Source organism: Protopterus annectens, chromosome 4.part0 (genome assembly GCF_019279795.1).
Source record: "Protopterus annectens isolate FY-2018-M chromosome 4.part0, PAN1.0, whole genome shotgun sequence".
NCBI lineage: Eukaryota > Metazoa > Chordata > Ceratodontiformes > Protopteridae > Protopterus > Protopterus annectens.
The window spans coordinates 472480457-472505110 of NC_056733.1; the positions used below are offsets into that span (position 1 = coordinate 472480457).

A 24654-nucleotide genomic window follows, 5' to 3' on the forward strand; every position below is an offset into this window, starting at 1 on the left:
GCTCTCAACACACTTCAATGGCTAGAATTACTCTAACTGTCAAAATTTCAAATCATACATTCCATACTCTACAAACCTTCTCCCTGTCCTTCTCTCTCCTCCCTTGTATCCTACTACACCCCAATTCACCCTCTCTATATCTCCAATCAACAACTCCTTGAAATCTATAAACCTAACAAAAACACTGGAAAACTACTTTACAAATATACTGCAGTCAAAGCCTAGAATAAACTCCCCTCGTACATAAGAACCATCTCCCACCCCAAGCACTTCAAAAAGGAGCTAAAATAACTCCTACTTACACAATGTCCTGCCCCTGTCATGACCCTACCTAATCCTCCACACCTCTTTTTCTGCAGTGTCCTGTACACAAATATTATAATCTACTATTTCCTCTAAACACACTGTTTATTTCATTGGGACTCCACAAGCTTGGCTACTTCATCATATGTAAACATGTAAATATTACGCACTACATTAACTATCTTCTCTGTATAATTTAGCTCTATTTTAAAGTCGTCTCTTAACTCATATCATATATTAACACTGCTTTTTGGTTCTTTTTCTTTCTAATCAAATAACACCACTATTTTATGTTATAAATAATGTATTAATCACAACAATTTTTTTTCTGTATTCATAAATATTTTTGTGTATATATTTCTAATTTTGTACTGTACAACTCTAGAGCTTTTCTCCTTCAGTCTCCACTGAAAATGGGCTGCTTGTTCAGTTAGACTAAGCAGTTAACAAATGTGAAATAAATAAATAAAATTATGTCTACTTCTATAACTTTGTTGACAATGCCCAAGTAGGGTATTGTATCAAATGCGTTAGGCAGATGTAGGCAGTATACACCATTTTCTCCTATCCATTGCCATAGTGACCTTTTCAAATAAGTCCACCAGGTTCAGTAAGTATAACCTTCCTTTAACATAGACAAACTGAGATGGTTTGAGTGTCTGGAGTTCTCCTATGCCCTTGTTAGTAATTTCCATGATAATTCTTTCCACTGCTTTGCAACTAAGACTAGTCAGAATAATGGGTCTGTAGTTTCCAGGATCTTGCCGTCTTGGCACAAAGTCTGTTTTAACACTATAGTTAAGTAGTGACTCCAGGTTTCCTCATAAGTTGCATTTTAGACTGTTCAGGAGGCATCTTGGGATATTATCAGTGCCATTGAGGCTGTGTTCTTGGCTTTACAATGTGCAGCCAGTACATGCTCCCTAGTTAGAGTTGGAGGGGTTATGTTTGAGGGTATTTCTTGGGGAATGGTTTGGGTGAGAGGGTGGTAAAGTTGGAAGTGAATTTGTCTGCTGACAGGTTCACTATATCGCCAGGCTCGGTGACTGTGGCACCATTAACCACCAATTTAGCACATTGCTATGTTCTACCCTTGATGTTTCTCACATAGCTGAAGAAGTCCTTATGGTTATCTTCACCTGGGAGGCTATTTTACCTCAAAGTTGGCTTTATTTGACCTAATTAGCCCTCTTAGTTGCCTATTTAGTTTAATGAGACATTTTTATCTTTATAGGAATTATCTTTCTTGATATTTGCCATATTTTTTTCCTTTTGTTGTATATCCTGTTTAATTTGGGATGGCACCAGAGTGGTTTGTTTTTGAGGTATAGCAGCCTCTATGCAGCTATTGGCATGGTTGTACCGTCCACTGTGTTTTGGGGGCAAGGAGGAGCACTGAATTTTGACAAACCATCAAACCATCACTTAATAAAAATATTCTGTCTTGGAATAGTTCCTAACTGTTGCTGGTTTTACTGGGATTACAGAGTTGATTCTGATTTTGAAGGAGACAGCGTTATAGTTGGACCTTACCAAGAAGGACGTTATGCTGCTTAATGCTAGGAGTCTAAATCAGAAACTGTACTCAATGGGAAGACTCCTTACCTTGGAAGATGCCGATGTCTGTGCAGTCACAGAGACATGGTTCAAGGCCGCAGAGAGCACCTCGGCCATGCAAGGCTACAATGCCTTCCACACATTCAGAATTCAAAATGATTGTGAAAGAACCAAAGGCAGAGGTGTATCCATGTTCACTAAAGAAAATACACCTCAAGACTGGTCAAACAGTATAACTACCTAGAGCTACTCCAAGTTCAACTAACTGTAGGTAAAACCCCCTTCCATATCATTGCTAGCTATAGGTCCCCCACCATGAACCATGAGAACCACTCTGCCTACCTGGACCTACTTGAGTCACTCACTAGTTAGCCAAACACCTTGGTCATGGGTGATTTCAACTATTTTTCCATTGACTGGGAGTCACATATGAGCACAAACAGGCTCATCCTAAGATTCCTGGACTTTGTAATAAATGGTCTGGAACAGATAGTCTGCACCCCCACAAAGGACTGGATTGTCCTAGACTTAGTACTCACCAACATAAGGGGTCTCTGCATTGCCCCCTGTGTGTTGCCTTGCTTTGTAAGGTCTGATCATAAATCAGTCTAGTTTGAAGTAACAATTATACTTGATCCCCGTCAAGAGCAAAAAGGATGAAAAATTTCTCCAGAGCAAACTATAGCCTCCTAAGCAATGGCATAAATAGTTTCAACCCCCCTGCTACCACTGTCAACAATGACACCTATACAGAGGTGTACACAAATGCCCTGTATAAACACCTATACAAATGTATAGACTCAGCTGTACCTAAATGGATCAAAACAAGGTCCTCAGAAAAAGAAAAAAAAAGCAAGCCACCCTGGTGGACATCAAGCATAAATAGGTTATACAAGAAGAAGAAGAAGAAGAAGAAGAAGAAACTAATGTCTAAGAAGAAGAGCAAACTGACTCAACAGAGGAAGGACACTCTCCAAAGCTTGAACAAGCAAATTAGATATATTGTAAAGTCCTCTAAAGCCGATTATGATGCTAAGCTATCATCCCTAGCTAAGTATAATCACAAGGTATTCTTTAGCTATGTCAGAAATCTAAAAGGGAAGGCCCAGCTTTGTGCCGAACTAGTAGTAGATAGTACCACTCATACTGACCCTGAAGACATCATCAACCTGCTAGCAGACATATTTGCCACAAACTTCACCCCCTGTCCCCACCAGACATACCCCAAAGCATAACTGTCACCAGTCTTCTACCTAGTATATCCAAGGAGCAGGTCATAACAGCACTCTACATAGCCAAAAACACAGCCTCTATGGGACCAGATAGCATCCCAGGCTGACTCCTAAATGGTCTAAAACAGGATTTGTGGAACCACTTGACACTCTCTTCAACCAAAGTCTAAGTTCTGGCTTTGTCCCAGCAGAGTGGAACACAGCAACAGTAATTCCCTTGCACAAAGGGGGTCCATCAACTGACCCTGGGAACCATAAGCCTAACCAGCCTTTTCTGCACGGTCATGAAGAGAATCATCATGGACCTTATAAACAAAGACATAGGTGACCTTCAAACTCTTGACCTAACCCAGTCTGGCTTCATTATGGGTACATCATGTCATGCGTATTAAACCTGGTGGACTTCTTTGAGAATGTCACCAAAGCCCTGGATGAAGGTAAAACAGTACGTATAGCTTATCTTGACTTAGCCAAGGCTTTTGATGCAATCCTCCACTCAGGCATAATTGAGAAATTCGCCCAGCTGGGAATTAACTTATATGTCACTAGATGGGTAGCCAACTGGTTCAGCAACAGAATGCATGCAGTCAAAGTTGGGTATTCCACCTCTATCAGCAGACCTGTTAACAGTGGTGTACTATAAGCATCTGTGCTTAGCACCCTACCATTTTGAATCATCCAGGAAAAAAACAGATGACCTGTTGTTTGCCAAATTTGATGATGACTATAAACTGGGTGCAATCATTTAGTCTCCCAATGATGTTGAGATACTATAAACAGGGCTTACACAGACAAATGACTGGTGCCAAAGACACAGACTATAACTAAATGCAAAAAAAATGGGTTCTTATCCCTTTCAGCAAAGAAGAAGTCCCTGCAAATTACAATATTAACAGTACCCCCTTAGCTCAAATCCTGTGGTGACAGATTTTAGAATACAGGTTGATAGCAACCTTAACTTCGATCACCATGTGTCCACAGTGGTAAGGAAGGTCTTTTAAATTTCACATCTCATAAGTAATGGTATTGCATCTAGAGCTAAGGCTGTTATAACTCTCCATACTCATCCCTCAGCAGACCACTAATAGAGTACAACACTCCCTTCTGTATGTACCTCACCAGACACCTGCAGCAGCTGGAGAGACCTCAGAGTTTTCTCACCATGAAATGTCAGGGCCTTCAATACATGACCTACACGGGCAGACTGAAGGCCTTGTACTGTACTCCGTATCTCATAGGCTGCTGAGAGGTGACTTGTGCCTGGCCTACAGACCAGTCTTGGACTCTACCCTAATGGAAATGCTGCACATCTGCAAGTCTGATGGGACAAGATTCATTCGCTCTAGGATTCTTAACCTAGCCTGCGACATTAACAGAACACACTAGAGAAACAGATATATCTCACAGAGATTGCCACTCCTCTGGAACAAACTCCCAATTCACATAAGACAGAGCTCCTCAAGGAATCTATTTAAGAGTAACTTAGACAACTGGATGTGAGTATGTAAATTTACCATGGGGTGTCACCTATGTCCCTCTTGTATAGGGGCAGTTGGTGCTGATCATAGACTCGCACTGCAAATATAGACCATACAACTTGGTGAATAATGGAACAAAGGTATAATATGGCTTGGCTTATAAAGGCCCTAGGGCCACAAGCCTAGTAACCTTCTATGAGCCTACAAACATGGGGGGGGGGGGAGTTGCAGTGTTCTCCCATATTTGTGAGAACGAGGACCAGTATATTGGAGTCTCTAGTGGAAGTATTCACAATTTGTTCAAGGGCGTTTATATTTATGAAGCCAAGGAATCTCTGTGTCTGTAGATTTGAGGATGTGTAGGATTCCCAGTCAATAGAGGGGTAAATAAAGTCTCCCATGAGTAGGGTGTTAGATTGGATGGTAATTGTCTCCAGTATGTCCAAATATGCAATGTAAGCTTCTTGAGACACGGAGGATGACATATAGCTGGCTAGGATATGGTACAGGATTTTTTCTATGGTGATCTGTATGTGGAGGGATGCCAGGTCAAGTTTATAGAGCTTCCAGGCTTAATGCTATGGATGAAGCATTTGTTACACAGTTAACCGTAGTGGAAACTGATTTATTGGAGAGAGGTTATGATAGGAAATTAATTGATTCTACTATCAATGCAGTAAGGAATGTGAGGCACACTAGAGCCAAACCCTATTTTTCTAAACCAATAGAAAGTAATATTAATGATCGGGTCAGAAAAATACAAACACTTAAACCATGTTTTAGTTATTCAGGAAATATTAGACGGTATACTGATATTATTAATAAGCATTGGAATATTTTAACTTCGGACAAGCAGGTAAACAAATTGATAGGTGCTTTTCCAGAATTCACATTTAGAAATAAAAAAATCTTTAAAAAGACAATTATGTGGTCCCAGAGATACTGATTCACGAAACAAAGAAAAAGGAACCAGACCATGTTTTAAATGCCAATATTGTAAATATATAAGTACAGATAGTATATTTGTGCATCCAGATACAGGCAAATGTTTTAATTTTAATGTTAGTGCTAGATGTGATTCTTCACATTTATTTTATCTAGCTACCTGTAAAATATGTAATAAGTTCTATATAGGCAAAATGGATAGATTATTAAAAGACAGAATTAGTGAGTACGTATCATATTAAAAAGGGAAGTTCCTTTAATGCTCTAGCTAAACACATAAAAGAAACTAGTATGGAGCATCAATTTACTTTTAGAGTAATAGATAGGTATTTTGAAACTATAAGGGGTGGTGATACTAAAACACAAACAGAGAATTTGGAAATAAAATGGATAGTTAGATTGAGAGCTGACTATGGATATGGCCTGAATGACCATGTGCCATTGAGACCTTTAGATAGTCATTTAGTTGTTGAATTGTTGACTGTGCACATTCATGCAAGTATTTTATAAACTATGGTATTTATTATATATATATATATATATATATATATATATATATATAAAATATTTATACATTTATATTATGTATGGCTCCATATGTGACATGAAAATAAGGATAGGAGTTTTTATAAAGTTGATATTTTATTTTAATTTTACTTTTATTTTTATTTTAAAGTTTTATATACCTTTAAGCTCTTTATTAGTTAATTAAGAGATGCATAGTATAAATATGGGTGCGTTGCTAGTTCTTATATACACCTGAAGAAGTCAATTGGTGAAAGCGCTTGTGTGTGATCTAAGAATAAAGCTTTTTGGAAGAGACCTGCAGCCTGCCTCTGTTCATTTACATTGTTAAATTAAATTATGTTACATTTATGTAAATTTATTATGTTGATTTAGCTGACTCTTCCCTCATAATTTATGTGTGGACATCCTTCTGTACTGAAGTTATGACTATAATATGCATTAGTTAGTCACTGCTATTATGATTACTATGACCAATCTGCTGACCTAACTCATCCCATGTAAAAATTATTTTCTGTGTCCATTGTTTTCTGGTTGTACATTATTCCTTTGAAAATGGGATAACTTGATAAGTCTAGTTAACTACTTCATTGGTAAACTGAATAATTAATTAAATCCCTGCTCTTTTGAGAAACTGATACGTTTTAATGATATACTTAGGCAGTATCACATAGTGGAATAATCAAAAGCTATTATGATGAAATACCAGCATAGCCAAGGTTTATAGTGATGGTCTGTGACTGAACTTGGTTAGACAAGAGTTTGATTTTCATAATCCCGATGGATATACTTGGCAATCCTAAATAAGTCAGCTAACATCTTCACAGGTTCTTATGTCTGATTTCCTTTAACCAGAACAGGCTCCTTCGCCAAATGAGTTTTGACCATTTAACAAGCAACAAGGAGCAGCATGGTGGCTTAGATCTCTGCTTCCCAGGTCTAGGGTCTACAGTTCAATCCTGACTTCTGATCACTGTCTCTGAGCAGTTTGCGTGTTTTCCCTATATCTCCATAGGTTTTCTTCAAGTACTCTGGTTTTACCCACATCCCAGAAACATGCTATTTGATACAGTAAACTGCCAATGTATTACTTTTTTGCATTTCCCCTTGTCTTTGTGGCCCTGGTCATGACTGAAAAGGGGAAATGAACCAAACCAATTAGGTGGCTAACACATAAAAAAAAAACACAACAAAACAGCAATGATAATAAGATTAGGAAGCAATAATTAAAACAAAACATATTGCTGTTTTCTGGATGTTACTTATTTTTCACTTTCTGTCAGGTACATTTATATACTTACAAGGAATTTTTATTTTTATTTGTTCAGCAGGTGGCTTTGTAACTGTTTTATTTATGGTATACCTGGATATAATTTCTGTTCTTGTAATATCACCAGTGCACATAGTTTACAGTTCTGCCTGGTGCCATATAATATTAGCTTGTTGTCGGCATAGGCTGGGAGGTAATGTAATTGTGTTTAGGTTATCTGCACAGCCAGAATGGTATTTGAAAATAAGTCTTGATGAATGAAAAAAACAATAGTAGATGGGTGACAGTTCTGTATAACTGCTCACAATACATTCTCTACGCAGGTAGTTTGCTGTAGAGCTTTCATTATTACTCTTTCTTATTTGCTGAAGCAGAACGTATTTCAGAGAAAATGGACAGTATAAAAGGGAAGTGAGGCAGGCAGTGAAAGTGATACTTTTGATATGTGTATGTGTCTGTACGGTCACTGAGTCTAGTGGTTGTGAAAGCTCCTAGAATTTGAGTTTGCTGTTATGTACCTAGCAGTGTTATTATGGTACTGTGACCAATTTGCTAACCTAACTCACCCGATTAATCCATTTCCCACAGATAACGAGGGACCCATTGATTGCTTATCAATAGAACCTCCAGCATTCCTTCTTTTATGGTTCTGTTAGTAGCCTGGGATATGTAACACACCTTTCCCTGAATACTGAGTCAAGGATTATTGTATTATCTGTATATTGACCAAGATAAGGACCAGAGCTGTCAATGTCCCTTGATTCACATTTTGTATCTTCCTTTTTCTGCTTTTCTTGTTTTCCAGTGTTCCAGAAAGGTACCTGTATAACTCGCATATTTAAGAGAATGATTTTTTCTGTATCCTTTTATTCACCAACTTTTTTGAGAAAATAGCTGACAGGCAATTCAGTGCCACAGCTTCTTTTTTATGTGCCAGTCTAACCTAACTAATCTAGTCTTAGATTTGTTGGTGTCATAAGTGATGACTAATCGTATGGCAGAAACTAAATGAGTAGCTGACAGTCTAGCTTCCCTTTTCTTGGGATGGCAAGGAATTGCTCATTACATTTATTCCCTGGGGATCCCAAGAAGCAGGAGGCGGACAAATAGAAAAAACATTGATGGAGTAGCGCTTCATAGGTGGCTCCATGCAGGAGTTCATGCATTGTGATCATCTCAGGGCACAACTCCCTCTTGCTGGGGGGAAGACAATAAATGAGTAGGAGTTAACAGTAAAAGATGTCCCATCATAGGTTCATAGGTGTGTACTAGGCTAATGGCCCTGGAGCCTTTACAAGCCTATCCCATGGGATTACTGGCATCATGCCACCCGACCTTAGTTTCCAGTGCCTCTGTCGAGTAGAACCACTGGAGTGATCCCTGGGGTAAATTTTCTATTTCCCATCCACTCATCAAGGTTTCTCTTGAAGAGGGCCAGTGAGGTGCTCTGTTTGACATGTATGGGAAGTCTGTTCCATAGCATGGGCATTCTCTGGGTTATGAACCTGTCCCTCCAGCACGTTCTGTTGATTGTGGTAATGAAGTTGAGGTCTCTGGAGTGTGTGGTGTGGAGGGATTGGGATTTCTTTAGATATAGCATTTCTAACAAAGATGGGTCAGACTTGGCTTTGTAAGTCAAGCAGAGATTGCCTCTAAGTAGGAGATATGAGACAGAGAATAGTTGGAGTATTTTGAGTCTGTCCATATAGGACAAGAGTTTAAGGCCTAGGATCCTCTTTGTGCGGTACTTTTGCGGCCTCTACAATTGTTGCAGGTGTCTAGTGAGGTACATGCCAAATGGGGCATTGTACTCGATGATTGTCCTAATGAGGAAAGAGTAGATGGAGAGAATGACCTCTTTCTTCCTGGATGCAAAACCCTTAGTAATGGGATGTGCCACATAGAAGGACTTTCTGACCACAGTTGCAGTGTGGTGGTCAAAAGAGAGGTTGCTGTCAACCTATGTTCCCAGATCTCTTATAACGCCTTCTGTGTTCAGTGGACTACCATCGATGTGGTAGTTCATGGGAACTGGGTTTTTCCCAAAGGGGATGATGACACATTTTTTGGCATTGAGGTTAAGGCCATGGTTCTGGCACCACTCGTTGGTCTCAGTGAGGACTTTCTGTAGGATGTCAATATTACTTGGGGAGTTAATAATGGCTCCCAACTTGCAATTATCTGTGGACTTTGTCAGCCAGAGTCCCTTCATGTTGGACTGGACTTCTGAGAAGTAGATACCAAACAGGAGAGTACCCAGGATCGATCCCTGTGGGAATCCACTCATGACTGGTCGGTAGTCTGACTTGGAGTCAGCTACTTTCACACTGTGGGTTCTATTTGTGAGCCAGTTTGCAACTCACCTAGTGATACAGGGGTTAATGCTTAGCTTAGTGAGCTTTCCCATGATTCCTGAGTGGGGAATGGTATCAAAGGCCTTGGCCAGATCAAGGTAGGCTGTATGAACCACCTTGCCTTCATCCACATCTCTGGTGACTGACTCAAAGAAGTTGACTGATTTGAGCAGGCATGATTTACTCTTCACAAAACCAAACTGTGTGGGACCCAGAGTTTGGAAATTTCCTATATCCTTGCTTATTAGATCCATGATGATGCATTTCATAGCTTTGCATATCAGACTTGTCAGGCTAATGGGGAGATAGTTCCCAGGGTCTGTAGTCGCTCCACCTTTGTGGAGAGGGATGACTATAGCAGTGCGCCATTCGGTAGGCACAAAGCCTGAGGTGAGGCTGTGATTGAACAGGGCACACAGGTGAGGTGCCAGTTCACTCTGTAGTTCATGTAGAACACAGCCAGGGATATTGTCAGGTCCCATAGAAGCTGTATTCTTGGCCTTGAACAGTGCTGTTTTAACCTGTGCAGTAGTAATACTGGGTGCCTGGCAATTTACTGGTATCGTGATTGGTCCTTTGGGGGGAGAGGGGTAAAGTTGGAACTGAATCTGTCGGCTAGTATATTGGCAATATCTGTTGGTTCGGTATAAGAGGTACTATTGTGCAGTAGCTCAGAGCAAATCTGGGTATTGACGTGGAGGTTCTTTACATAACTATAGAAGACCTTGTGGTTGTCTTTACTATCTGCTGCAATTCTGTTTTCATAGCTAGCTTTAGTGGATTTGATGAGGGGTCACAACTTTTTGTTGAGGCTGAAAAGGGAGTTTTTCCAGTCTTGGTACTTCACCTTATTCCACATCAGTTTCCTCCTTCTGTTGTAGAGTTTGTTTATGGCAGGGGACCACCAGATTGGCTTCCTTTTTGTGGAGGAGAGCATCTTGGTTCTATTGGGTATGGCAAGATCCATGCATTTGTGTACGTGTTCATACAGTGCATTGGTGTATGATTTGGTGGTCATGCAACTATTCTCCATTTGCATGTGTGCCGTGAAGTTAGCCACCTCTGTTCTTAGGAGCCTAAAGTTAGCTTTGGAGACGTTTTTCATGGTGGTTACTTTTGCGGTGGAGGGACGGTGGGAGGGATGTGAATTTCCTAGGTGATTAGTTTGTGGTCGTATCTAACCAGGGAGGAGTTGACTATTGGTGTAGAGCAACGGTCGCCCATGTTAGTAATGACCAGGTCAGGGATGTTGCTACCTCTAGTGGGGGTAAGAATGAGCTGATCCAGGGCATTGGAATTAATGAATTCCAGGAAACGTTGGGCAAGTGTATTGGTACATGAGTTGTTTTCCCAGTTAATGGAGGGGTAGTTGAAGTCGCCCAGTATGAGTGTGTTAGGTTGGACCCTAATATTCTCCAGGGTGCTTAGGAACATGGAGTGAGTGTCTTGGGACATAGTTGGGGACCTATAACAGGCTACAACCTGAATCGCTGTCTTATCCTATGTTAGCTGCACCTGAAGTATCTCTGATGCATTATGTTGGGCTACTAGTCTGGAGGTGTGCACAACCTTTATGAATATGGAAACACCACCACCTTTGGAGCTTCGATCATATGATAGCAACAGGAAGATGTTGCCCATTTTTCATATTTGGAGGGAATGAATGACTAGTTTGACAGTTAACCAGTTCCTGGGAATACAAAGCCAGTAGTGGTGGAAAGGCAGTACCTACTCATCCAGTTAGAGTTTTATTTTATTTATTTTTCATTGCTTTTCTTTGTTTCTCTTACCTGTACTCTGCTGCTTACTGAAAAGAACAGTGCAATGTTTAAGATGCAGTATCAGCGTACTGCCTTCTGGTGGCAGTACTGACAGAAGAGGGACTTCTTGGAGGAAAACGATCATGCTATGCCATCAAGTATTACTCTCTGTGACAATGCTGCATGTAATAATACTCTCCAAGTTTAGTGGAATGAGCTAAACCAGACATTGCTAAGACTGTACTGCACCTCCAAATATTGTGACAGTTTGCTTCATGATGCCAGTGGGTGATGAAATGTAGACAAGTACTGCTCATGTTGTTTAATATTGCTACGAACATAAACCAAGTAACAAGATTTTTTACCACTTATGTAACACGACAAAACAGAGTCCCAAAGAATGAAATGTGCATCCACGCACTGTGTGTGGTGTGCTAAAGGTCTTTTGTCACCTTTAAGATTTGTCCTCTTCCAGGTCTGATCTCTGGGTCAGCTGTCAGCTTGCCTGCGTATACTCCTGTGCAGTTTAATATAATGTCTGCACCTTCTTGGATAACCTAAAGATATAAAAATGTTAAACATGTATTTAAAAATACAGACATTAATTTATATTAAAATCATTGTAAAGTTTATTTCTTTAATGTTGATTAACTAAGCAGACAAAACAATAAGTTTACAATGAATGAAAGGCACAGAAGAACGAAGAACATCCAATAGCGTAAAAACAGCATACAACACATTTTCGACAGAACAGAAATCACATCCAAAGATGAACATACGTAGGGAAAAATAAAACCTATACAATGTCTAATATAATGAGTTGATTCATTGTGAATATAAGAGCTGCCTAAGCTGGTATCTTCAGTCTTCATCCCTAAAACAATTATATGTATATTACTTTGTCAGGTATGATTTTATTTATTTATTTTTTTAATTTTGTAATTCTCTGAAAATGTGATGTCACTAGGTATACTGTTCCATGAGGTAGGGTTCAGGCTGAAGAAAATACTTTTCACATACAGCAACAGAAAAACGGGGTCTATTAAGCATAATGCAAGTGCCACTTTGTAAAGAATAGAAAGGCTCATGAATAGTGAATGTGTTAGCTACAGGAAGGCAATAAATACCTTTAAGTAGCTTAAATGTGAGCGCAATTAACAGAATTTAACAGACAGAAGGACCTAGCTGAAGCCATTTTGCACAGAGATGCATTGATGCTAATTAGTATGAAGAAGATGAATAGAATGACATATCTTATCTTCTACACAGGCCTGAAAGAGGGGCATTAATAAGTAAGGCATATTACATTCTATGCATTACAATATTGATAGCACTGGCCTGGCAGAGGAGCATTTATAACTAAGGCATATTCCAGTCTATGGATTAAAACATTGACAGCACTGGCATGATGTGCATCCATGGAAAGCAAATGTGACACCTTGAAGGCTACACTGAGCTGTTTGGTATAAGGGAGTAGCAATCCAAAGGTATGAGTTATGCAAGGTGTGGATATATAGTCAAGACTTGTTGAAGTACCAAAGAACACGACTGTGAATTTAGAGGTGTTGCTTGATAACTTATTTTTGGTAAGGCAATTCCAGAGTGTGGTAGTCTTTTTGTAACAAGGTAGTTATGCAGATAGAAAATGTATGTGTGACTGTCAAAAGTATGTCATCTGCATACATGTTAAGTTTCAGATGATGCAGATCTCAAGGGAGGGTAAAAAGAGAAATGAGTCCAAAACTGAGCCTTGTGGAATACTGGTATGGATATATCACATGACAGAGAAAGGGGTTTGAGAAGGAGCAGTGAACGATCTGTTAGATAAACATTTTATGAACCTATCAATAATATTTGATGAGAAGCTACACACAGAAAGATGTTGTAATAACAGGTTGTGGTTGATAGTTTCAACAACATTTTTTTAAATCATTTCCAGCGGTCAGCAAAGAGGATTAAGGCTCTGAGCTGTTAATGAACTTCTTCGTCTAGCTTAAAGTACAGGATTTGATTCCTTATACCTCCATTTGCCTACTGTGTGAGTCTGAACAAGTTACGTAATGAAACAGTATTCCTGGGTTACTCCTGAAAAAGGCATTTGTGTCCAATGGGATTACTTGGTTAACAAATATATACAAAAAATATGGCACCCTTCAGTAACCCATTTTCCATGTAATTGTAGATTTGTGAAGTAAGATAAAGTATTGCTGTTTGTGCACTGTATTTAGAGGAGAAGCTGACTTGTCTGTCAGATAAGAGATCGTGTGTTTGAACTTTGAATGAATTCAAGTACTTGATCATTTATCAGTTTGTCAAGAATTTTAGCCAGGGGGCATAAGTTGAAAATAGATTTATAACAGGAAGCTGATTTTGGGTGCTATATTTTTGGAAATGAATGATAATTGCATGCTTAAAGCTTGAGGGTAATGTCCCTGCAAAATATGGCAATTTTATACTCATCAGCATTGTTTAAACAACATATTTTATGACTAACTTAGGTAAACAAGATAGGATAAACTAAGTTAAGACAGGTCTTGTAAACCTAATATTGATGGCCATCATCTTTTTCCTTTGCAAACATGTCAACAATTATGAGATTCCAGCAATTCTTATGGTCTTTCCAGATGGTCCTACTAAAGAGAAACTTGACAGCTTAATAGCTGTAATTCTTCAAGACAGCTCTGCACAATAAGAAACTGGGGGAAAGAAAGAGGTTATGACTGAATATAAATCAGCCATACATTTTATACAAATAAGTTAAAGACATGGAAAAGTAGCAGCACCAAAACAATCTAAAATAGGTTAGCATGAATGCATTTGAAGAAGTTACTGCAGAGATACTCCAGTCAACTCAACTTCTAAAGACTACACAACTTCCTGGTCCTATCATAAATGAGAGAGCACATAGGGTATTGCATATCCCCCCTAACACTGCGCACTGATTTTAACAGCCTAATTTATTTGGACTTGCTACTATTAGATAAAGCAAAATAATGCACGCTGTTTCTGCTCTTGGACTGTCATGTTTATTTATCAGGACTACTTTCCATATACAGTGAAAATATATATGGTTTCTCTTGTGTTAGATGTATATACTTTAAAGATGGAGTTCAATCCCGTTTTCAATATAAAGTCTATCTAGCCACAGAGTAGAACAAAAGCATTACACTGTTGATGCTATCCTTCAGTAACTCAATTTAAAATGATCTCTACTGAAATCCCTAACTCTTGGACACCTCAACAACCTAGTGGAACCAACAACTACATTTCAAGTCAGAGGTGCGATGATAGATGCAAGTAAGTTTACCGTGTTCTCATGGAAGCCTCTAAAAGACCTCCCAGACAGCCAATTTGTGCTGACAGCATCATATCTGAGCTGATCAGTCCACCTAAGAATCAGCAGTAAGAAGAATACATGCCTTATTCCAGGTACCAGTGGAGAAGAGATTCTGTCCTTTGGACACTGCTGAGGAGAAAGGTAAAATGGATTTGGAACAGCAATGAGAGTGTGACACTTCAGACTTGGACACTAATACCTTCACTAATAAGCCCAAAGGTGCATCAGTGGAATGTCCTAAACAACTTTATAATCTGTTTGAAAGTTTCACCAAGATGTTCTTGAAATCTGGTAATAAATCCAACACCGGGAATAGCAGGTACTTTAAAGCCTTAGTACACTCAGTGGTTTCAGTGGTTTATTAAGTTTAGGTTCCCAAGCATAGCTCTCAACCTTTTAGAGTAAGAAATCTGGAAAAAGCCATAAATAATATGGGGAGGGGGCACAAAGGCCCAAAAAGAGACAATTTTTTAAGTATTGCTCTTACAAACTTAGAAGGTTGATAGAATAACAGGTTTTGCAAGCACATGAATTTTATTAAGGATGTGGTCTAAAACTCAAATTTCTGTCCTTATTTTCTGACCTCAGTTCTCAGTGATTTGCCAGTTCTGGACATTCTGTGAAAATCTGGACAGTTGAGAGGTACATTCCCAAGGCCGGAACCCCAGTACCAAGTTGACAGTAGCCAGTGGAGTTTGTTTACTAGGTGGTAATTCTCCAGCTTAATACTGTATATTTTGACTCTAATAGAGACATTGCTAATTTTGCAGTATTATTAGATCTCATTGTATATGCACACTTCTGGGGACACTGTAGCCATCAGCTATTAGTTGTCCTGAGTTTTTCTCATTCTCTCTCTCTATGATAACTTATTCACTTTTGCTTGTATGACTATTTAGTTACAATTTTTTTCTTTGAGAATTTATAGTTAGATAAGTTTGCTTTGTAATAATAATCATCTTATTTTAGGTTATTTTTTAAAGCTTTTGACGTCTTCTGTTAGATGTACAAACTCATACACTAAAAAGCAGGGAGTCTATATTTTTTCCACAACAAGAATACAAATATTGCCTTACTTCAAGAAGGTAAAAACTCATAAAGACCACTATTTCTCCTTCTTTAGCCAAACCAAATAAAAGGGAAGCATTTTAGTGCAACAGTGGGGCAGTCAGTTTATAAACAGAAGCAAGACAGTAATAGTTTTCTCTTCCCTTGTAGAGTGCAATACTTTTGTTGCCCCTGTTATTCTGGGTGTGTTGAATTTTACTGGTGTCATTAGTTTAGTTACAAGCTATTCAAAACTTAAAGGAGAAAAGCTCCTGTGAACTGAAACAGTCTTAAAATAATTAGCAGGGTAAAATGGCCTGACTGAGTTAAGGAGCCATACTAATATGTGTAACCATGGATATCTTTTGCAGTCCCCTTCTCAGTAGCTTTATTCAGCTGGATTACATTTTAGTTGCTACAACTGTGTTATACTGGGCCGACTTGTTGGCCTGTATGCCATGTTATTATATAGCTCATGAAACCATTGAGCTTTTGATAAGCATGGTAATGGAGCAAAAACCTACAAATCTCTGAAGGGTGCAGTTTGATCAGAATTTCATTGCTTGTTACCCAGTGAATAACCCAGTGGCGGCTGGTGACTTCAAATCAAAGGGGGGCTGCAGGAGACAGCTGAATGGGTGGGGTCAAGGGGAAGGGGTGTGGCCAACCAGAAAGGGGAGGAGCTATGCTAAAAACTACAAAAACTAACTTTAATTAAATACGCTGCCCTGGGTGGCAAACCATCATTATGAGAGTCCAATCAAGACAAAAATAAGTGTAGAAGAATAAAAATATTTCAATGCATTGGCTGCATGACAGCTTACTTAATATTTAGATGGAAACAAAAGGTTGTGAGGCATGAAAAAATAAATTACTTTTAAATGCATTACTGGAATGCCAGTCAAAATCAAGTACAAGCAAAACCAGAAGCACTCAACTCAAACCACTTCTCCTTGCAATGCAGTTCTAATTATAATTTATATTCAGCTTTATTAAAGTTCCAAGTAACATGCTGAAAGTAGAAATCTCTATGATGCCCCCACTTGTAAAAATGTTTCTTATCCAAAAAAGACCTGCTGCCTGACAACTATCTACTTGTTTCATGGGGAAAACATGCAAGTAAAAAATGAAAAGCAAACAAGAAACAAGCTCAAGATACATTGCTTAAAGGATTACTGTACAGGTTATGGACCACACATGACTGGCATTCTGTTTAGTTTACGGGTAAAGTCTGTAGAGATGACTGGAAGTCTCGAACAAGTGTAATGAGCTTTTTAAAATAATGGAATCCTGTCCTTTAATACCCAAGGCTTATACATTATCTAGTCAAGTATTCTCTGCATGGCAACAACAGAAAGGCTTTCAGTGTTGGCAATTCTTTAACAGTATGCTTATTAAAGCTTATTTGCATCTTACGATCTCAGACAAGCTTATATTATGGTCATTAAAGCATTGCTACTTAAACACAGAGCAACAGGCACTTTGAGTAATAAGCATAAATCAACAGTACAAAAATATGACAGAAACCAGACCTTTCTGCAAAATCAAGGACAGATGAAAAGCCACTGTAGTACTTGTGTCTACATTGGATGGGAGACACACTGCACATTTACACTGCATAACTACTCCTTGCCTTGCTTGGACACATCCAGTCAGTACATGGTGGAGTGGGGTGCAACAAGTATGTCACAATTTGAAATGTTTCTGGCTGACTGTGATGGCCCTGACATGTGTCATACCTCTCAACCTCAGAGCAAGAAATCTGGACAAAGCCATACACAGAAGTGGGACAAATACCCAAAAATAAGGACATTTTTTTAAATATTGCTCTAATAAACTTAGAAAGATAATAGAATAGGTCTTGCATTAGTATGACTTTTCTGAAGGGTATAAAATCTGAAACTCAAATGTCTGTCATTATTTTCTAACTTCAGTCTTTAGTGATTTGTCACTAATTTGCCAAAAAACACAATTTTATGAAAAATGGACCAAATGTGATGCAAAAATATAAAATAGCCACACAATACAGCTGGGAACCTGTCAAAGAAGGGACACTTTAATATTAGTACTGCTAACTTGAGCAGCTGACAAAATAAAAGAATCTACATGCATTTCAAGTAATCTATAACTTTGATTATTACAGTTATTTCTTAATTGTAAACCCTCCATGTTTTCTTCCAAAATTGCTATTTTGCGGAGGGATTATTAGGGGAAAAAGCAACATTTTAAGCCAAAATCGGAGACAGTTGAGAGGTTGGCTATGCCTAATTCTATAAAGCAATTTATTTGCATGTACCTCTCAACCTGTTAATGCAGTAAATCTGAACAAGGCCAAATGTACTGGGGCAACATATAAACAGTACTAAAATTGCTTTTGTAGAAGTTGAGACAGTTGATAGAATAACAGTTCTTACTTTGCATGCATTTTCTGACGGTTATGAAGTCTGAAACTCAGTGTATCATTATTTAGTGACTTAATTTCTAAATGATTTGCCAGAAAACTACAAATTTTATGAAGAACAAACCAAAATAAGAAGCAAAAATCTATTCATTCTTTGAAAATCTGGACAGTTGGGAGGTATAGTTCAGCTGGGCCTGTCTGAGTTTGCTGCCCTTGCCCCCTGACAAAATCACGGTTGAATGGAGCCTCTGCAGCCATTTCAATGAACCATTACTTGGCTATTTCACTCCATTTACCATAAACACTAATGTGCATACTGCTTTACTTGTATGAGGAGTTGGACTTCATTTGAAAGTTTTATTTTGTATTTTACAGCACAAACACTAAGTCATCTACTAAACAAAGCAATGCAGTCTCACAATGAAAACTTAGCATTAAAACTTCTCTGCCCTTGAAACTCACATTCATTGAAACAGCATTGAAACCCACATTCAAAGAAAATACATTTTGCCAGTGGCAGATAAAGATTAATTTTGGGCTGTTTTCAAATCATAGGCCCCTTGCATATGAAACATACATGTGCTCTTTGATACACCTTCCTCATTGTACTAAATTATATTCCTTGTACAATATATTACAGTTGTTAGAGGCGTTTTAAATTTGTTTTGAACATTTTTCCAGTAAGCAATGAAACAAAATGCATGCACCCATAATGACAAAACTGCCCAGTTCAGAACATTTATCATAAAAGTCTACTCAGACTTCCAGTCCACCATTATCAGTAAATATGCACAATTCTACAGTCCACCGTTATCAGTAAATATGCACAATTCTATAGTCCATTATCAGTAAATATGCACAATTCTACAGTCCATTATCAGTAAATATGCACTCTCTCTGAAGAAGTAAAAGTCATCTAAATAATTCCACATTAAAGAAATCTGTAACTAATGAAGAGGTTGCTGCTAGCAAACACCTTTATATTTCATGGTTTAATTGAAAATACAGTGCCTGTTGCCCCTCAGGAATAAATTGGCTATATTACATTAAAAAAATGATAAGCTAGTAATATTGCAAGAGATGGATGACAAACTGATAACGGACTCATAGTTAGTATTTTCACCAAGGAGAACATTCTCAATACAGCAGCATCCACCCCTTGTGGGAGTAGAACTCACAGCCTTCTGCATCAAAGGTAAGTACACAACTTGTTGTGCTATTAACAAGGCAAACCAACGTCACTTAAGCAGCACTAAACTTCTGTTCCCCTGCAGCTCTCAGCTTCTTGTAAAATCTACTCAATACTCAACTTCGCAGCACAAGAAAACTGGAAAAAGCCAAAATGTATGGGGGGGGGGTCAAAAGCCCAAAAACCAGGGACGCAAACAGTGCTTGTATAATCTTGGAAAGTTGCTAGAACCATACATTTTACTGCCAAGCTCCCTGTGCAAAACAGAGCAACATACCACTACGCCAAATCAGCTGCTTTGTAAAAGAGGAAGACTGAAACTTAAATGGCTATCATTTAGTGAATTCAGTTCTCACCATAGCTGTCAATCTCTTAGTACAAAACACCTGGACAAACCCAGTAATGAGGGAATACAGCCCTCAAACATTCAGTGAATTCAGTTCTTGCCATAGCTGTCAACCTTAGCACAAAAAAACTGGACGAAGCCAATAATGAGGGAATACACATTTCAAATATTCATCTTATAAACTTAGAAAATTGCTAGAATAAAAGGTTGTGTTACGGTTGTGTTACTATGTATTTTTTGAAGAACATGAAGTCTGAAATTCAAATGCCTGTCAATTTTACTGCTGACAGAATAAAAATTTTCAGCAGAGACCCAGGGAGAAATACTGCAGACACGTCTTTGTAAAATGACAGGGCACCAGAGCAAATCTACACAAACACAGGGAGGAGATGCAGACTCCACACAGAAGGCACCCCACCCAAGAATCAAACCAGAAAACCTATAGCTGTGAGGCAACAAGACTACCACTGCACCATCAAATATGCAAGGACTTAAGCATTCAGATTCCTGAAGTCTGAAATTCAAATGCCTGTCAATTTTATTTAACATTTGTTAATCTAGACAGTCTGACTTGGAACAAAAAAAAAAAAGAAAATCAGCAGAGGCCCAGGAAGAAATGATGCAGACATGTCTTTGTAAGATGGGAGGACACAAAAGCAAACCCACACAAACACAGGGAGAAGATAAAGACCCCACAAAGAAGGCACCCCAGCCAAGAAGCAAACCTGAGAACCTGCAGCTGTGAGGCAACAATGCTACAACTGCCCCATCAAATATCAAGCATTGCAACATTTACAAACCACAGATATTATGAGGAACAGATCAAATCAAACATGAGGCAAAAATCTGCAGCTTTTTTCCACAAATGGTGGTGGGTAGGGAATTAAGGTCTTTAACACCTGCATACAAGATACAGGGTTCAAGCCTGAGGTATTCCCACAAACACCTGTAGTAGCAAACCTCAAGAACTAATTATACTGCACTGGGTGCCAAACAGTTGTCATGAGAGTCCAATCAAGACAGAATGAAGTATAGAAGAATAAAAATATTTCAATGCATTGGCTGCATGACAGCTTAATATCTAGATGGAAACAAAAAAGGTTGTGAGGCATGAAAAAATAAATTACTTTTTTTTAAATACATTAATGGAATGCCAGTCAAAATCAAGTATAAGAAAAACAAGCAGCACTCAACTCAAACCACTTCTTGCACTGCAGTTCTAATAATTTATATTCAGCTTTATTAAAGTAACAAGTAACATGCTGAAAGTAGAAATCTCTGATGCCCCCACTTGTAAAAATGTTTCTTATCCAAAAAAAGACGTGCTGCCTGACATCTACTTGTTTCATGGGAAAACATGATCAAAGTAAAAAATGAAAAGCAAACAAGAAATAAGCTCAAGATACATTGCTTAAAAGGATTACTGTACAGGTTATAGACCATGCAATTGGCATTCGGTTTATGGTTAAAGCCTGCAGAGATGACTGTCTGTAAGTCTCCAAGTGTAATGAGACTCTTAAAATAATGTAATTATGTCCTTTATTACAAATACTGGCATATGCATTTCAATACCCAAGGCTTATACATCATCTAGTTAAGTATTCTCTACATGGCAACAGAAAGGCTTTCAATGTTGGCAATTCTTTAACAGTATGCTTATTAAAGCTTACTTGCATCTTGTAATCTCAGCCAAGCTTACCTGATGGTCATTAAAGTATTGCTACTTAAACACAGAACAACAGGCACTTTGAGTAATAAGCATAAATCAACAGTATAAAAATATGACAGAAACCAGACCATTCTGCAAAAATCAAGGACAGATGAAAAGCCACTCTAGTACTTGTGTCTACCTTGGATGGGTGGGATTCTCTGCACATTTACACTGCATAACTACTCCTTGCCTTGCTTGACACATCCAGAGTCACTACATGGGGAGTGGGTGTAACAAGTATGTCACAGTTTGAAATGTCTCTGGCTGACTTGTGATGGCCCTGACACATTTGTCATACCTCTCAACCTCAGAGCAAGAAATCTGGACAAAGCCATACAAAGAAATGGGACAAAGGCCCAAAAATAAGGACAATTTTTAAAATATCGCTCTTATAACCTTAGAAAGCTAATAGAGGTCTTGCATTAGTATGAATTTTCTGAATGGTATGAAATCTGAAACTCAAATGTCTGTCATTATTTTCTAACTTCAGTCTTTAGTGATTTGTCACTAATTTGCCAAAAAACACAATTTTATGAAAAATGGACCAAATGTGATGCAAAAATATAAAATAGCCACACAATACAGCTGGGAACCTGTCAAAGAAGGGACACTTTAATATTAGTACTGCTAACTTGAGCAGCTGACAAAATAAAAGAATCTACATGCATTTCAAGTAATCTATAACTTTGATTATTACAGTTATTTCTTAATTGTAAACCCTCCATGTTTTCTTCCAAAATTGCTATTTTGCGGAGGGATTATTAGGGGAAAAAGCAACATTTTAAGCCAAAATCGGAGACAGTTGAGAGGTTGGCTATGCCTAATTCTATAAAGCAATTTATTTGCATGTACCTCTCAACCTGTTAATGCAGTAAATCTGAACAAGGCCAAATGTACTGGGGCAACATATAAACAGTACTAAAAATTGCTTTTGTAGAAGTTGAGACAGTTGATAGAATAACAGTTCTTACTTTTGCATGCATTTTTCTGAAGGTTATGAAGTCTGAAACTCAGTGTATCATTATTTAGTGACTTAATTTCTAAATGATTTGCCAGAAAACTACAAATTTTATGAAGAACAAACCAAAAATAAGAAGCAAAAATCTATTCATTCTTTGAAAATCTGGACAGTTGGGAGGTATAGTTCAGCTGGGCCTGTCTGAGTTTGCTGCCCTTCCCCCCTGACAAAATCACGGTTGAATGGAGCCTCTGCAGCCATTTCAATGAACCGTTACTTGGCTATTTCACCCCATTTACCATAAACACTAATGTGCATACTGCTTTACTTGTATGAGGAGTTGGACTTCATTTGAAAGTTTTATTTTGTATTTTACAGCACAAACACTAAGTCATCTACTAAACAAAGCAATGCAGTCTCACAATGAAAACTTAGCATTAAAACTTCTCTGCCCTTGAAACTCACATTCATTGAAACAGCATTGAAACCCACATTCAAAGAAAATACATTTTGCCAGTGGCAGATAAAGATTAATTTTGGGCTGTTTTCAAATCATAGGCCCCTTGCATATGAAACATACATGTGCTCTTTGATACACCTTCCTCATTGTACTAATTTATATTCCTTGTACAATATATTACAGTTGCTAGAGGGCATTTTAAATTTGTTTTGAACATTTTTCCAGTAAGCAATGAAACAAAATGCATAAACCCATAATGACAAAACTGCCCAGTTCAGATAATTTACCATAAAAGTCTACTCAGACTTCCACAGTCCACCATTATCAGTAAATATGCACAATTCTACAGTCCACCGTTATCAGTAAATATGCACAATTCTATAGTCCATTATCAGTAAATATGCACAATTCTACAGTCCATTATCAGTAAATATGCACTCTCTCTGAAGAAGTAAAAGTCATCTAAATAATTCCACATTAAAGAAATCTGTAACTAATGAAGAGGTTGCTGCTAGCAAACACCTTTATATTTCATGGTTTCATTGAAAAATAAAGTGCCTGTTGCCCCTCAGGAATAAATTGGCTATATTACATTAAAAAAATAAGCTAGTAATATTGCAAGAGATGGATGGCAAACTGATAACGGACTCATAGTTAATATTTTCACCAAGGAGAACATTCTCAATACAGCAGCATCCACCCCTTGTGGGAGTAGGACCCACAGCCTTCTGCATCAAAGGTAGGTACACAACTTGTTGTGCTATTAACAAGGTAAACCAACTTCACTTAAGCAGCACTAAACTTCTGTTCCCCTGCAGCTCTCAGCTTCTTGTAAAATCTACTCAATACTCAACTTCGCAGCACAAGAAAACTGGAAAAAGCCAAAATGTATTGGGGGGGGGGGTCAAAAGCCCAAAAACCAGGGACACAAACAGTGCTTGTATAATCTTGGAAAGTTGCTAGAACCATACATTTTACTGCCAAGCTCCCTGTGCAAAACAGAGCAACATACCACTAAGCCAAATCAACTGCTTTGTAAAGAGGAAGACTGAAACTGAAATGGCTATCATTTAGTGAATTCAGTTCTCACCATAGCTGTCAATCTCTTAGTACAAAACACCTGGACAAACCCAGTAATGAGGGAATACAGCCCTCAAACATTCAGTGAATTCAGTTCTTGCCATAGCTGTCAACCTTAGCACAAAAAAACTGGACGAAGCCAATAATGAGGGAATACACATTTCAAATATTCATCTTATAAACTTAGAAAATTGCTAGAATAAAAGGTTGTGTTACGGTTGTGTTACTATGTATTTTTGAAGAACATGAAGTCTGAAATTCAAATGCCTGTCAATTTTACTGCTGACAGAATAAAAATTTTCAGCAGAGACCCAGGGAGAAATACTGCAGACACGTCTTTGTAAAATGACAGGGCACCAGAGCAAATCCACACAAACACAGGGAGGAGATGCAGACTCCACACAGAAGGCACCCCAGCCAAGAATCAAACCAGAAAACCTATAGCGGTGAGGCAACACTACTACCACTGCACCATTAAATATGCAAGGACTTAAACATTCAGATTCCTGAAGTCTGAAATTCAAATGCCTGTCAATTTTATTTAACATTTGTTAATCAGGACAGTCTGACTTGGAACAAAAAAAAAAAAAAAAAAGAAAATCAGCAGAGGCCCAGGAAGAAATGATGCAGACATGTCTTTGTAACATGGGAGGACACAAAAGCAAACCCACACAAACACAGGGAGAAGATAAAGACCCCAC

General features: G+C 38.3%; 1 protein-coding gene across 4 annotated transcripts in view; it reads right to left on the reverse strand.

Moving 5' to 3' along the window:
- DAO (D-amino acid oxidase) overlaps window positions 1-24654 on the reverse strand; it is a 297399-nt gene that overhangs the window by 68485 nt on the left and 204260 nt on the right. For all 4 annotated transcript variants that reach the window (XM_044068397.1, XM_044068398.1, XM_044068396.1 and 1 more), the window contains one exon: window positions 11877-11981. In XM_044068397.1, the coding sequence (XP_043924332.1) occupies window positions 11877-11981 (105 nt within the window). The remainder of the gene's footprint in view (window positions 1-11876; window positions 11982-24654) is intronic.